At 40.9% G+C, this 16,786-nt stretch overlaps 1 protein-coding gene across 4 annotated transcripts in view; it reads right to left on the bottom strand.

The window, feature by feature from the left end:
* cop1 (COP1 E3 ubiquitin ligase) overlaps nucleotides 1-16,786 on the bottom strand; it is a 167,585-nt gene that overhangs the window by 113,587 nt on the left and 37,212 nt on the right. For 3 of the 4 annotated variants that reach the window (XM_059984959.1, XM_059984960.1, XM_059984962.1), the window contains 4 exons: nucleotides 10,320-10,384; nucleotides 9,564-9,683; nucleotides 3,411-3,479; nucleotides 1,530-1,589 (listed from right to left, as the gene is read on the bottom strand). In XM_059984959.1, coding sequence (XP_059840942.1) covers nucleotides 1,530-1,589; nucleotides 3,411-3,479; nucleotides 9,564-9,683; nucleotides 10,320-10,384 — 314 coding nt within the window. The remainder of the gene's footprint in view (nucleotides 1-1,529; nucleotides 1,590-3,410; nucleotides 3,480-9,563; nucleotides 9,684-10,319; nucleotides 10,385-16,786) is intronic. The other variant, XM_059984961.1, reaches the window with a different exon arrangement.

The following is a 16,786-nucleotide window of genomic DNA, read 5'->3' as shown; positions in this document are numbered from 1 at the left end:
AAATCTACTCCCCCAAATCTTGAAGCTATGTTCCTTAGTTCTAGTCTCAGTGGAAACAATCTTCCTGCCTCTATCTTATCTATTATTCTCATACTTTTATGTTTCTATAAGATCTCTTCTCATCCTTCTGAATTCCAGCTTGTACAGTCCCAGGCAACTCAATCTCTCCTCATAGTCTAGCCCCTCATCTCTAGAATCAACCTGGTGCAATTCCTCTGCACCACCTCCAAAGCCAGTATATCCTTCAAGTAAGGAGACCAGAACTGCACAGTACTCCAGGTGCTGCCTCACCAGTACCCTGTACAGTTGCAGCATAGCCTCCCTGCTCTTAAATTCAATTCCTCTAGCAATAAAGACCAACATCCCATTTGCCTTCTTGATAGCCAGCTGCACCTGCAAACCACCCTTTTGTGATTCATGCACAAGCATCCCCAAGTCCCTCTGCACAGCAGCATGCTGCAATTTTTTTTAACCATTTAAATAATAGTCCTTTCCAAGTGGACAACCTCACATTTACCAATGTTGTACTCCATCTGCCAGATCCTTATCCACACACTTAGCCTATCTATATCTCTCTGCAGACTCTCCGTACCTTCTGCACAATTTGCTTTTCCACTCAATTTAGTATCATCAACAAACTTAGATACAGTACACTCTGCCCCCTCTTCTAGATTGTATATGTATATTGTGAACAGTTGCAGGCCCAGCACCAACCCTTGCAGCACACCACTCACTCACCAGAGTAACACGCATGTATCTCAACTCTGCTTTCTATTAGTTAACTAATCCTCTATCCATGTTAATACATCACCCCCAACTCTTTGCATCCTTATAGACGTCTTTGAGGTGGCACCTTATCAAACACCTTCTGGAAATCCAAATAAATAACATTGATCTGTTCCCCTCCATCCACTATGCTCATCATATCCTCAAAGAACTCCAGTAAGTTTGTCAAACAGGACCTGCCTTTGCTGGATCCATGCTGCGTCTACCTGATGGATCCATTTGTTTCCAGATGCCTCACTATTTCTTCTTTAATGATAGTTTCAAGAATGTTCCCAACTACAGATGTTAAACTAACAGGCCTGGGCAACTGTTCGACTTGGAAGCCAAAAAAGCAGCATAACACCTAGATTTATAGACAAGCACAATTGGTAATTTATGGAGCAAAAAACAAGCTGCTGGTCGAACTCATTGGAAGACTGCAGCATCTGGGAGGGAAATAGACAACCAACCCTGTTCAGATGAAGGGTCTCGACCCAAATGGTGATTATCCATTTCCTTTCAAAGGTGCTGCCTGATCTGCTCAGTTCTTCTAACAGCTCGTTTGTTGCTTGAGATTCCAGTATTTTCAGTCACCTTTCTCATCAGGTAACATGTTTATTGACTAGTCATTGGAGAACAAGCTTAATTTTAAGATCAGCTGTTCTGGAGGGTTCTAAAAATGAGGAGAGATTTCTCTGCTAGCTTTTCTAAAATTAACATAAACATAGGTGAAATCATTTTGTAAAGAAAGGAATTTTACAAACCTCCACCCGCTTGATGTCCTCCTCAAGAACATTCAGTTCCTTTTGTAACTGCTCCAGTTGCTGTGAAAGGAAGTTTGAGGCAGTTAATCTTAGCAGTAAATTTAAAGGATACAAATTCTGTCAAAAATCCAATCCAATCCACATCATGTAAGGGACGGGTGACACTTCCACCTCTGAAACTGAACCTTTCCTATCAAGTACCTGTCCAAATACCTTTAAGACCTACAATTTTATCTGCCTTCACCATTTCCTCTGGCAGCTCACTCCAGATAACCACCATTTCTGTATGGAAAACAAATCCCTTAGATCTGCTTTAAAATTTTCCCACTTACATTAAAATTGTCCTCTCTAATTCTAGACTTCCCTGCTCTGGCAAAATGATTCTGATCTATCTATCCTACTTCCATCTCATAATTTTTAAAAAAACTCTATAAAGTCACTCCTCAGTCTCCTACGTTCCAGTGAAAATAAACAGAATCCATTCCAGTTTATTTAACTACAGCCCTCCAATCCATGAAACATCCTGGTGAACCTCTTCTGCACTCTCCACTGGTACCGCATTCTTCCTTTGGAGTCCCAATTCAATACCGTGGCTCAACAAATTAAGTATATTAAATGACATCACTACCCTTTCTTATCCAAGTACCTGTTCACACACCTATTAAACTTTGTACTTGTATCTGCCTCCACCTGGGTTTCAATTTTCTGGGAGCAATGGATTTGCACTTCAGTTTCCCTGGCATTTATTCTATACTCTACAAGAATTTGACTTCTCAAGGTACATTACTTTATCAATTCCATCCGACACTACTCCATCAAACTTTTCATCTGATTTATGTCCCACTACAACTACTTTATTATCCACAACTCCAATTTTCCTGTAGTCTGAAAATTTATAAATCAGACCACCCAAATACTCAGTCATTTGTACTTCAAACAGATGCTAGCACTGATCACTGTGGTAAAACACTTACTACAGACTTTGTCAGGAAAACACCCATCCATCACTCCTTTCTGCCTCCCATCACCAAGCATCCCATGGATAGACTCCATCAAAACATAGGGATTATCCATCCTAATGTGCTTTATTATTTCCAGGTCTACTCCTTCCTGAAGCAGATGTGCTCCATTCTATCAGCATACTCCTTTAAATTTTCAACTTCCACATCCTTCTTGGAAATATCCCTGGCTCGACTGATTACACAACTGGCTATTCCTTTCCTTAGTTGTCCTTTGTTTCTAATATAAAGATTTTTAGAGTTTTTCCTAATCTACTTGCCAAGGTCACTTTATGGCCGATTTGTGCCATCCTAATTTCTTCCAGTTCTCTCCTACATACCTCGCAAACCTCAAGTGATATTTTTAATATAAATTTGTAATACCAGATATTTGCTTCCTTCTTTTCCTTCAAACCTTCAATATCCTTTGTTAAAAAACAATTCCCTAAACATCTCTGCCTCTTACTCTTACAGGGTTGCTGAATCTGAACTCCTATTTAAATGTCTCTCAAATGAGATGCTATTATCTCCTCTAGTAGCAGCTTAAAATCTACTTTCCAAAACCTCCTGTAGGATTGGTGTAAATAGGTGGTTGATGTTCAGTGTTGCATGACCGTATAACCAAACCTCTTCTGCTATCTGAGTATCACACTGGGATTTGATTTACCATGTGAGCCAAAAGAAAACATGCTGTACTAATTCAGTAATGCTAATTTCAGGCAAAGCACTGAGAAACCATTGGTGATGGACTTGAATTGCACTTCAAGGGTAAGTGCTGCCCATTGAATATCTAGGTGTCATATACAGCAGTATCTACTGCCTGACTGTATCTGAATATGACTTTCAAATAGGTCAGTTAGTGGAAAATAAAAGCCAAACTAACCTCCTTCTTATTCCTTCTTGCTTCCTGAAGAAATTCCATGAGGATATGCAGCTGAGCTGCCTGCGATTCCTATGCAAAAAGTGATAAAAATGTAAAAATGAATCAGATTTATTACCAGACACATGTTGTGAAATTAGTTGTTTTGTGGCAGCAGTACAGTGCCCTATATAGAATATACTATAAAGTACTATTTAAAAAAAAAGTGAAGTAGTGTTCATGGGTTCATTGTCCATTTCGAAAACTTTTGGCAGAGAGAAAGAATCTGTTCCTAAAGTTTTCAGGCTCCTGTACTGAAGGCAATAATAAGAAGAGGGCATGTGCTGGGTGGTGGAGGGCTTTAATGATGGATGCCGCCTTTTCTGAGGCACCTATTTTGAAGATGTCCTGGAAGGTGGGAGGCTAGTGTCCATGGCTGGCTATGCTTAACAACTCTCTGGAGCTTTTGACAATCCTGTGCAGTACTGCCTCCATACCATTTGGTGATGCAACCAATTAGAATGCCCTCTGCGGTACATCTGTAGAAATGTGGTAGAATATTTGGTGACATACCAAATCTCGTCAAACTCCTAATAAAGTATAGTCACTGGTATGCTTTATAATTAAAATCCATGTTGGGCCCAGGATCGATCTTCAAAGATGTTGACACCCAAGAACTAGAGACTGTTCACCCTTTCCAATAATGACCACTTGATGAGGATTGGTGTTCCCTTGACCTCCCCTTCCTAAAGTGCACAATCAATTCTACGACGTTGAGTGCAAGGTTGTTTTTATGAAAGCACTCAAACTGATTTATCCCACTTCTGTATACCTCCTTATCACCAAATGAGATTCTGCTGACAATAGTTGTGTTTTTGGCTTATTTATAGATGAGATTTGCACTGTGCCTAGACAGAGTCATAGGTGTAGAGTTGAACAGTCAGCTAAGCGTGCATCCTTGAGGTGCACAGTGTTGATGGTTAGTGAGAAGATGTTATGTCCGATCCACACTGACGGTGGAATCCCAATGAGCAAGTCAAGGATCCAGATGAGAGGTAGGTAGAGGCACAGGATTTGAAACTTAGATTAGTACTGAGGGGATGAGAATGGTGAATGCTGAGCTGTAATCGATAAACAGCAGCTTGACCTAGGTATTCCTGTTTTCTCGGTGGCAATAGGCCAAGTGAAGACATAGTGAGATTGCATCCATTGTAGCTTATTGTGACTGCAGGCAAATATCAGCAGCTCCAAGTCCTTGTTAAGGCAAGAATTAATTGATAGACGAAGGTGAATCAGATGATGTTGTGCATTTGGATTTTCAGAAAGCCTTTGATAAGGTGCTAAACGAGGCTACTTAACAAGCTACCAGCCCAAGGTATTACAGGGAAGATTATAGCATGGATAAAGCAGTGACTGATTGGCAGGAGGCAAAGAGTGGGAATAAAGGGAGCCTTTTTTGACTAGCTGCTGGTGGCTAGTGGTGTTCCACAGGGGTCTGTATTGGGACAGATTATTTTTTATGTTATATGTTAATGATTTGCACAATGGAATTAATAACTTTATTGCAAAGTTTCCAGATGATACTAAGATAGGCGGAGGAGCAGGTACTTCTTTTGAGGAAGTAGAGAGGCAGAAGAACTTGACACATCAGAAGAATGAGCAAAGAAATAGCAGATGGAATACAGTGTCAGGAAATGTATGGTCATTCACTTTGCACCTCAGTTTTTTTGTATTTTCTCTCCATTTACAAAATTGTCAACCTTTACTTCAACCAAAGGGACTTGGGAATCCTTGTGTAGGATTCCCTAAAGCTTAATTCACAGGTCAAGTCTGTGGTGAGGAAGGCAAATGTAATGTTAGCATTCTTTTCAAGAGGACTAGAATATAAAAGTAAGGATGTAATGTTGAGACTTCATAAAGTACTGGTGAGGCCTCTCTGAGAGCAGTTTTGGGCCTCATCTTAGAAAGAATGTGCTGAAACTGGAGATGGTTCAAAGGAGATTCACAAAAATGATTACAGGTTTGAATGGCTTGTCATATGAAGAGCATTTGATTGCTATGGGCCCGTATTCACTAGAATTTAGAAGAATGAAGGGTAACCTCATTAAAACCCATCGAATGTTGAAAGGCCATGACAGAGTGGATGTGGAGAGGACGTTTCTTATTGTGGGAACAGTCTAAGACTAGAGGACACAGTGGGAGAAGAGAGGAGAGTCCTGTATTTTAAGAGGGAGATTAGGAGGAATTTCTTTAGCCAGAGAGTGGTAAATCAGTGGGATTCTTTGTCACATGCAGCTGTGAAGGCCAAGCCTTTATATTATTTAAGGCAAAGGTTGATAAGATTCTTAATCGGTCAGGGCATGAAGGGATACGAGGAGAAAGCAGGAGGATGAGGGGAAAAATGGATCAGCAATGATGTAACAGCAGAGCAGACTCAATGGGCCAAATGGCCTAATTCTGCTCCTATGTCTTATGGTCTTAATTCTATCGATGATCAAACTCTCAAAACACTTCATTTCTATAGGTGTGCGTGCAAGTGGGCAACAGTTGTTGAGGCAGCCACCCTGACACCTTGCGAGGGTTCACCCTCTTGAAAGATGTTCTGATGTCAACCTCTGAGACATATCACAGGGTAGCCAGATGCTGCAGTGATTTGCACAGGTGTAATTTTATTCTCCCTTTCAAAGCATGTATAAAAGACACTGATCTCATCTGGAAGTGAAGCATCACAGCCACTTATGATGTTAGGAAGTAATGGCTTTCAAACCCCATTAGAGCTGATATCCATCTGATTCCATCTAACTTCACCTGAATTGCTTTCTTGCTCTTAATATACCCTCCGTAGTTTGCAAGTGGTCTTCTTGTAGAGTTCTGGATCACCGGTCTTGAATTCAACAGATCTAGCCCACAGCACACTGTAAATTAATGGTTCATCCACAGTTTCTGGTTTGGGTATGTCTGGTACATTCTCAAAAGCACACACTCATCCACACAGGTCTTGACAAAGCCAGATCCAAAGATGAATCCCTGATTATAGTCCAGTCCATCAATTCAAAGCAGTCCTAGGTGCTCATCCACCTTCCTTGACATATTTTCACTGCTGTCGCCGCTAGTGTTGCAGTACTCAGTCTTTGCCTGTACACCAGGAATGGAAGTACAGCCAGGTGCTCAGACTTGTGAAAGTGCGAATGTGGAATCACACAGCAAGCGTTCTCAGTGGTGTAACAGTGGTCAAGTGTGTTGGCTCCTCAGGTTCCACAGCTGATACATCTGTGGTAATTGGTTAGAGACTTCTTTAAGCTGCCCTGGATGATGACCCCATTATGATCTGGAAACCATCTGGGTGCGCTGTCTCATGACTGCAGATCACAGTGCTCAGCTCCTCCAGTGCCTGCTCAACTTTGACCAAGGGTGGAATGTACACTGCAACCAGGATGGAGCCGGAAAACTTCTAGCAACAGATAAAATGGACAATACTACATGGTCCAGGTTGGAGAAGCAGGCGTGAGACAAGAGTGCCACATCATCACAAATCATCTTGGCCCTGTCAGTACATTAGTTGATGAAGATTGTAATGCTGGTAGAGACCAATGAAAGGCTTCTTCAATGTTACAGACGGGTACAATCATGGGTAGCTTCTGATGATTGCACTGGCCTAACAAGTATCATAGCCAGTTCTCAACACTCTGTACACAAAACCGATTGACTAACATCAGTTTTAAATTCCAGGTAGACCCCAACATGCATGACTTTTAGAATTCCATCAGCTTGTGTAAAACTGTTAACCAATTTCACTCTGAACTGCCAGCTCAAATTAAGTTATTAGTCTGTGTTTTGGATTTCCTCACGTAATAAAGCAATTTCCATGTACCCTATCAAATCTATTTGTCACTTTAAACAGCATGATCACAGCAATTCCCAGAGTCTGGGCTGAATTTTTAAACTGTTCATCTAAAATCTACTTACAGATTAAGGATATAGTACCGCAGACACAAAGGGCTAATCTTACACATTTACTCCAACTTCATCTGAGTTCAAATAGCAATATTACCATAACAAATTTGGCAAAATGTCTCATTGGAGAATTTTCAAAATGCTACCTAAATAGGCTAAGGGGATACTACCCCATATCTCTACTGTACCAATAAATTGTGGTTGCTTTGAGAACTAAAAAACAATATAAAGCCCTGATTGAAGCACAAGTAGAGTTGTGCTTTATCCATGGAGGAATTGGAATTGTCTTGGTTTTATCCCACCATGCACCTGGTCCATAGTATTTAATCCCTTTTGCTCACTCAACTTAAATGTGATGAGCCATTCCTACTCCACTACCCCAGCATATAGTACCTTCTAAAACCCTATCATTCATTAAGAGAAGTAAAATTTTCCTCAACTGCACTCTTCCAATTTATTGTATACTCTTTCACCTTGATTACATTGACTTGCATTTCTCCACACTGAATTCCATCTGCAACTATTGTGCTCACCCAATCAGATAGCTTCTTGCTATCTACATATTCTTCACTCTCAATGACACTGCCAATTAAGTTATCAGCTGCATAGTGCTTAAATATAGCTCTTCCATGTTAATCAAAATTATTCAAAAGTACCATGACAAAAATCTGTAAAAAAAAATTTACTGAACACTTTGAAACCCACAAAGATGAAAGGCAACACTCTACAATGCCTCAAAAAAAGCAATCAACCCTTCCAACCACTCAAGCCTATTTTCACCTCTACTATTTCTCTAATTTACTCTTCACTTATTCATTAAAACTTCATTAAAAAGGCTTTTCTTTGAAATTGCCAGCCAATTTATTTTTATGCAAATGCTTTGTCTTCCATATATATTTCCACCTAAATTTTATCTCTGCATCTTTCACAAATCCTCAAGGTATTCCAAAATGTTCAACTCTTGTACCTTCATACACTTCCTTTGCATGTTTCCTGCATGGTCCCTGAACTGCCAATGGGATCTAAAATTAAGATGATCTCTTGCTTAGAGCAAATATTTTTTGAACAACTGAATGAGCCCCACTGATTTACAATCAAATTTCTCGTCCACCTTTGTCTAATCATACATCAGCCTGGTAAAGCTGTTCTAGTCCCAGTTTAGAACATTTTCTCAATTTAAGTTGTTTTTTTTTACCGATCACAATACAAAATCTATGAGCATAGATCACTGTCCAATATCTTCCCTCGGTCATTTTTCATTTGCCCAGGTTCAGTCCATAGCCTCCTAGTAACATCACCTCTCCTATTATGCTTCTAGCATCTTACTCAGACCAAAATATCCTCATAAAAGTAAAAACCCATGGGATTTTTTTTTAAACTCTCATAACCAATTAACGTCAAGGAGAATTGAACCTTCAATTATCAATACATGCAATATTTTTACTTTAGAAATAGAAATGTTTTAAACCTCTATCACCGTGTTTTAGAATGTATATTACAATCAATTGTCCCTTTACTCCTTTTTCCTGTAAATCAATTTCCTTACTAAGCACTGAATAAATTAATAATATGTTGAAAGTCAGGTTATGGATGAAATTAGAATTACAAAGTGAAAAGTTGAGATTTTCCATGCATGTAATTACTTAACCTAATGTCAAAGCATTATCAGAGAAGTATTCTCTTAAGGAGGAAACTAGAATTTAACTTTAACAGATATTACAATATGAGCTCCTACCAGTAACTGCCTATAGGGTAGATATATCTCAATACTTACCTCAACTAGTTATCTCAATATTTAATTTATTTATTGAGATACAGCATGGAATTGGCTATTCCAGCCCTTCAAGCCACACCATGCAGCAATCTCCCCATTTTATCCTAGCCTAATCACAGGACAATTTACAATAACCAATTAACCTACCAACTGGTAAGTCGTTAGACCGTCAGAAGAAACTGGGGAACCCAGAGGAAACCCACATGGTCTTGGGGAGAACGCACAAACTCCTTACAGGCAACAGTGGGAATTGAACCCCAGTCACCTGGACTGTAAAGTGTTGTGCTAACCACTACATTACCATATCATCCTATGTTTTAATGTTTTATATCCACCTTTCTCAATGAACGCTTAACCTTGCAACTCTTCTCCAAGCCAACACTACACTCCCCCACCCCTCTGGCCAACACTTAACCCCAGTATTTTCCAACAGAATGCAGAACACTCACAGCTTCCAGCTGCTGTTTCTTCTGCATAATAAGCTCCAGCATGAGGTTAACATTGGCAAGATCCAAACTGTCCTGGTCTGCAATTAAAACATCTTGTATTGCCTGCCATCTGTGACCATTCTAGAAAAGAAAGCAGGTAACATAAAAATACATCAACATTGAGTATCCAGCCAAAAGAAAAAAAACTATATCCAGCAGCATCAAAACCAACCCTCAGTCATCCCATTCCTGTCTTGCCTCAACATATGCTCACCATTACTGCACCCCAGTTCATTGTTTCCTAATTCCCACTTTTCCCCACCCCCTTTCATACCCCCTTCATCATAATGCCATTATCAATTCCTCAAAGCCAACTCATGCTAACATTCCCCTTCTATACATTCCATCTCATCCGGTATACAGCATCGTTGCAAAGTATCCTCCTGGGGCATGCCATTATCATCTAGAAATACCTCAGCTACTCAAATACATCTTCCTAGCTTGAAACAATGGTGAACAGCAACAGCAATATCAGTAAGGACATTATTTTTCATTATCTAGTGGACCGAGTGATGGATTTTCTGTAATTATTCCTTTCTGAGTTCAATTTATATTGAAATCCTTCAATCAATTCTGCCATATGACTGTCTGTACCCATCTACCCATCATTAACAGTTAATCATGTACCTTAATAATCATTAAATGAGGCTCCACTAGACAGTCTGCAGTACACTCAGGACAGCTCAGGTATATATGGTAATATTCATCAGTACTTACTGGGTGTTCCAGTTTTATTCGCTTATCTTCAAACCTTTGCTTCTGTTTCAAGATTAGTTCATTAACTATAAGTGAAGAGAAATAACTTAGCCAAGTAGCAATCAAACTTTATTAACAAAGAAAAATAATTGTTCTAACTTCAACATAGAATTGCTCAGCAGGACAATGTGATTGAGCAGACCAGTTTAACGGCACTTTGCTTTCAGCAATGCTGCACACTCCCCACGAGGACATAGGAATCATGTGCTTTCACCCACAAATCCATCAGGACAGAAAGCATCTGTTGTTGTTACTTCACTTTTCCTGTCTGTTTATCGTGTTACAGTCAGAACATAGCCTATTTACAGTGGGACTAGGAAGTTTGAGAACACTAGAATTTTCTGTTTCTGTATAAATATGTCCTGAAATGTGATTAGATCTTCACGTGTCCTAAAACTAAATAAACAGAACCCAATTAAATGAATAACAAGACATTATCCTTGTTTATTTATTGAGAAAAATGATAGAATATTACATGTGTTTGTTGGAAAAAGTATGTGAACTTTTGCTATCAGTAACTGGTGTGACCCCCTTGTACAGCAATAACTTCAACCAAACTTTTTCAGTAACTGTTGATCAGTCCTGCACATCAGCTTGGAGGAATTTTAGGTCATACCTTCATACAAAACAGCTTCAATTCTGGGATGTTGGTGGGTTTCCCTGCATAAACTGCTTGCTTCAGGTCTTTCCCACAACATTTCTACAGGATTATGATCAGGACTTTGGCTTGGCCATTTCAAAACATGAATTTTCTTCCTTTTAAACCATTCTGTTCTTGATTTACTCTTGTCTTTTGAGTCATTGTGTTATTGCATTATCCAACTTCTATTAAGCTTCAGATGATGGACTGCTCCCCTGACATTCTCCTGTAAAATGTCATGATACAATTTTGAATTCATTATTCCATCAACGATTGCAAGCTGTTCAGGCCCTGAGGCAGCAAAGTAGCCCCAAATCACCATGCTTCACAGTTGGGATGAGATTTTGGTGGTGTGCAGTCCCCTTTTCCCGCCAAACATAGCAATGCACAGTTCTGACAAAAAGTTAAACTTGTGTCTCATCTGTTCACAGAATATTGTCCCAGAAGCATTGCAGAACATCCAGGTGATCTTTAATAAAGATGAGATGTACAGCAATGTTTTTTTTTATTGGAGAGCAGTGGTTTCCTCCACAATGTCCTTCATGAACACCATTCTTATTCAGTGTTTTTCTTATAGTGGACACCTGAACAGACCTGAAAGTTCTGGAGATTTCTGCAGGTCTTTTGCTGTTACCCTTGGGTTCTTTTTCACTTCCGTCAGTATTGCACTGTGCTCTTGGTGTGATCTTTGCAGGATCTCCACTCCTAGGGAGAGTAGTAACAGTACCCTGGATTTGTAGGCAATTTCTCTTACTGTGGACTGATGAACATTCAGGTCTATAGAAATGCTTTTTTCAGCCTTTTCCAAATTCTTGCACTTCCCGACCTTCTCCCCGTAACCCTTGATGCCATGTCTAATCAAAAACCGATCAAGCTCTGCCTTAAATGCACCTAACTTGGCCTCCACAGCTGCCTGTGGTAATAAATTCCACAAATTCTCCACCCTCTGGCTAAAGAAACTGTTTTAAATAGATGCCCCTCTACCCTGAGGCTGTGCCCACTTGTCCTAGACTCCCCCACTATGGGGAACATCCTTTCCATATCTTCTCTGTCTAGGCCTGCCAACATTCAAAAGGTTTCAATAAAATTACAAAGAGTACAGACCCAGATATATTAAGCATTCCTCGTTTGATAACCCTTTCCTTCCCAGAAAATCCTTGGGAACCTCTTCTGAACCCTCTTCAATGCCAGTGCATCTTTTCTTAGATGAGTCTAAAACTGTTCACAATACTCAAAGTGAGGCCTTACCAGAGCCTCAGCATCACATCCCTGCTCCTGTATTCTTGACCTCTTGAAATGAATGCTAAGAGTACATTTGGCTTCCTCACCACCGACTCAACCTGCAAGTTAACCTTAAGGGTGTTCTGCACAAGACCCCAAGATTTTTGGATTTTCTCCCCATTTAGAAAACAGTCAACACATTTATTTCTTCTACCATGCATTTTTCAACATTGTACTTCATTTGCCACTTTCTTGCCCATTCCCTTAACCTGTCTAAATCCTTCTACAGCCTACCTGTCTCCTCAACACTACCTGCCCCTCCAATCTTCATATCATCCGCAAATTTGGCAACAAAGCCATCTATTTCGTCATCCAAATCATTGACATACAGCTTAAAAAGCAGCCCCAACACCAAACCATGAAGAACACTACTAGTCACTGAGAGCCACCCAAAAAAGGATCCTTTTATTACCACTCACTGCCTTCTACCAATTAGCCACTCTAACCATGCTAGTAACTTTCCTGTAATGCCACGGGCTCTTAACGTGGTAAGCAGCCTCATCTGTGGCACGTTGTCAAAGGACTTCTGAAAATCCAAAAATACAACATCTACTACATCCCCTTGATCTATCCTACATGTAATCTTCTCAAAGAATTCCAACAGGTCTGTCAGGCGAGAATTTCCCTTACGCTAAGCCTGCCGACTTTGCCCCATTTTGTCCTGTGTCACCATGTACTCCATAACCTCATCCTTAACAACTGACTCTTACATCTTCCCAACCACTGAGGTCAGACTAACTGGTCTATAATTTCCTTTCTGCTGCCTTCCTCCCTTCTTAAAGAGTGGAGTGACATTTCCAATTTTGCAGTCATTTGGCACCAAGCCAGAGTCCAGTGATTATTGAAAGATCATTACTAGTGGATCCAAAATCTCAACTGCTACCTCAGAACCCTAAGATACAGTTGAGTAAGTCAATCTGGTCCGATTGACTTATCTTGACTTAGGTCTTTCAGCTTTTTGAACACCTTCTCCCTTGTAATAATAACTGCACTCACTTCTCTTTCTTCACATCCTTAACACCTGCTAGTGACTTCCATAATGAAGACTCATTTAGTTCATCTGCCATCTCATTGTCCAACGTTATTATTTCTCTTGCCTCATTTTCTAGCAGTCCTATATCCATTCTTACCTCTTATTTTTTTTTTACATCCTGAAAAAGCTTCCACTATCCACTTGAATATTGTTTGCTAGTTTGCTTTCATATTTCACCTTTTCCCTCCTAATGATTCTTTTAGGTACTTTGTAGGGTTTTAAAAGCTTTCCGGTCCTCTGTCTTCCCACTAATTTTTTGTTGTTTTTACAATAGCTTTGACTTCCCTTTTCAGCCACAGTTGTACTATTTTGCCATAGGAGTGTTCCTTTCTTTTTGGAATACATCTATCCTGCACCTTCCTCATTTTTCTCAGAAACTCACAACATTGCTGCTTTGCATCTTTTTCCAAATTACTTTGGCCAACTCCGCCAGCATCTCCTTCCATATTTACTTTAGCCAACTCCTCTCTAATAGCACTGTAATTTCCTTTACTCCACTGAAATACTGCTGTGTCAGCTTTTACTTTCTCTCCATCAAATTTCAAGTTGAACTCAAACAAATTGTGATCACTGCCATCTAAAGGTTCTTTTACCCTAAGCTCGCTAATCACTTCTGGTCCATTACATAACACACAATCCATTATAGCTGATCCCCTAGTAGGCTCAACTTAACGATCCTTGATAAAACTCACTCTCTCAAGATCCATCATCAACCTCATTTTCCCAATCAACCTATATGCTGAAATCTCCAATGACTATAATAACATTGCCCTTTAGACATGCCTTTTCTATTTCCCTTTGTAATCTGTAGTCCACATCCTTGCTATTGTTGGGAGATCTGTTTATTACAGCCATCAGGGTCCTTTTACCCTTGCAGTTTCTTAACTCAATCCACAAGAATTCAACATCTTCTGATTCGATGTCACATCTTTCTATTGATTTGCTGCCATTCACTACCAACAGAGCCATGCCATCCCTTCCACCTACCTTCCTATCCCTCTGATACAACATGTAACCTTGGACATTCACCTCCCAACTACAACCACCTTTCTGCCATGATTCAGTGATGGCCACAATGTCATCCTGACTATCTGTAAAAGTGCAACAAGATCATCCACCTTTATTTCTTATACACCATGCATTGAGATATAACACTGTGGGCACTGTATTTGCTACCCTTTTTGATTCTGCATCCCCAATGCACTGATGCTCACCCTGGTGGCTACAATTTTATCTCATTATCTGCCTGCACTTGCTGACAGTCTGATTACATGGTAGCTTTGCTTTTTTACCATCCATCTTATCCTGAATCCCTTTACTTCAGTTCTCACCTCTCTGCCAAGTTAGTTTAAACCCCAACAGCTCTGAAAAACCTACCCATGAGAATTTTGGTCCCCCTCGGTTTCACGTGCAACCTGTCACTTTTTAACAGGTCATGCTTCCCCCAGATGAAATCCCAGTGATGTAAAAACCTGAAGCCCTGCCCCCTGCACCAGCTTCTCAGCCACACATTAATCTGCCAAATCACTCTGGGATTTCTACCCTCAGTGGCACATGGCATAAGCAGCAATCAAGAAATTAAAAGGCAACACGAGTGAATCTGCAGATGCTGGAAATAAATTAAAAAAACACGAAATGCTGGCAGAACTCAGCAGGCCAGACAGCATCTATGGGAGGAAGTAATAACGACGTTTCGGGCCGAAACCCTTCATCAGGAGTGAAGTAACATGGGATGGTCGAGGGGGGATAAGAAGTGGGGGGAGGGATAAAATAGAGAGCTGGGAAGTGATAGGCTGGAGGGAAATGGGCTAGGGGGAAGGTGGAGAATTATGGGAAATAAAAGAGAAAGAAAGGTAGGGCTGGGGGGAGAGATTATAGTGAGAGGGGAAAAGAGAGAGAAAGAGAACCAGACTAAAATAATAGATAGGGATGGGGGTAAGGGTAGGGGGGCAAGGGGTCGATGGAGCAATACCTTATCTCCTGCCTAGGCAGCCTCCTTTCTGCCGGCATGAACATCCAACTCACTGACCTCCATTGATACCCTGCCCCCCCCCTTACCCCCATCCCTATCTATTATTTTAGTCTGGTTCTCTCTCTCTCTCTCTCTCTCTTTTTTCCCCCCTCACTATAATCTCTCCCCCCAGCCCTACCTTTCTTTCTCTTGTATTTCCCATAATTCTCCACCTTCCCCCTAGCCCATTTCCCTCCAGCCTATCACTTCCCAGCTCTCTATTTTATCCCTCCCCCCACTTCTTATCCCCCCTCGACCATCCCATGTTACTTCACTCCTGATGAAGGGTTTCGGCCCGAAACGTCGTTATTACCTCCTCCCATAGATGCTGTCTGGCCTGCTGAGTTCTGCCAGCATTTCGTGTTTTTTTAATCAAGAAATTACTACCCCGGAGGTCCAGCTTCTCAGCTTTTACCTAGCTCTCTAGATTTTCTTTTCAGGACCGCTTTGCTTTTACTGCCTATGTCATTGGTACCAATATGTATGAAGACATCTGGTTGCTCTCCCTCCCCCTCCAAAATGCTGTGGACAGAATCTGAGATGTCCCTTACCCTAGCAACTGGGAGACAACATTCCATCCAGGTGTCCCATTCACTTCTACAGAATCTCTTGCCTGGTCCCTTGACTCTCAAGTCCCTTATCACTACTGCTCTCCTCTTCTCCCTCTTTCCCTTCTGTACTCTTTTGCACAGTGCCAATAAACTGGTCTCCATGACATTCCCTTGGAAGGTCACTACAGAATCTAAAACTGTATACTTATTATTTACGGGAATGACAACAGGTGTGCTCTGTGCTAACTGCCTAATCACATTTCCATTTCTCCTGACAGTCATCCAGCTATTTGCCTCCTGCAACTTAGGGATGTCTACTTCCCTGCAACTCTGATCGATTATCCCACAAGCTCCTTTACAAGCCGAAGGACATCCAGCTGCTGTTTCGGCTTCCTAATACATTCTTCAAGAAACTGCAGCTGGATCCACCATGCAGATGTAACTCCCTGAAGACTCTGGGTCTCCCAGGACTCCAACTCCAACTCCCACCACCACAATGGTCATATACTATAGTAGGTACAGTAAGAGAGGGGAAAAGGGGAACCTTAACAGAAACTTACCCAGACCCAATGCCTCTTTCGAGCCAAAGCCTGACACTTCTACTCTTACCACTAGCCTATTCCCAACAATGCCGCTCCACTTGTCCCCTCTGTACTTTTAAACAAGTGTCGTGAACCTGCGAGGAACCTTGTCGTTATGCCCTGCTCCTGCCGCTGATTGGGCCGTCAGAATATTAGGTTAAATATTCATCTACTGTGTTTGGCATGGTCATTTGGGTTGAAGGGCCTGTATGACTCTAATCTAATACCAGTAATTGGTCGAAGCATTAGAGGAGAGATGAGGCAAGACTCTTAGGAGGAGCTGGGGAGCAGAATACACTTGTCAAACGGGTGGTGGACAAAACACACATGC

This window comes from Hypanus sabinus, chromosome 11 (assembly GCF_030144855.1).
Source record: "Hypanus sabinus isolate sHypSab1 chromosome 11, sHypSab1.hap1, whole genome shotgun sequence".
In the NCBI taxonomy this organism is placed as follows: domain Eukaryota; kingdom Metazoa; phylum Chordata; class Chondrichthyes; order Myliobatiformes; family Dasyatidae; genus Hypanus; species Hypanus sabinus.
The sequence above is the reverse complement of the archived record's forward strand: the minus strand, read 5'-3'. Positions and strand labels throughout refer to the sequence as shown.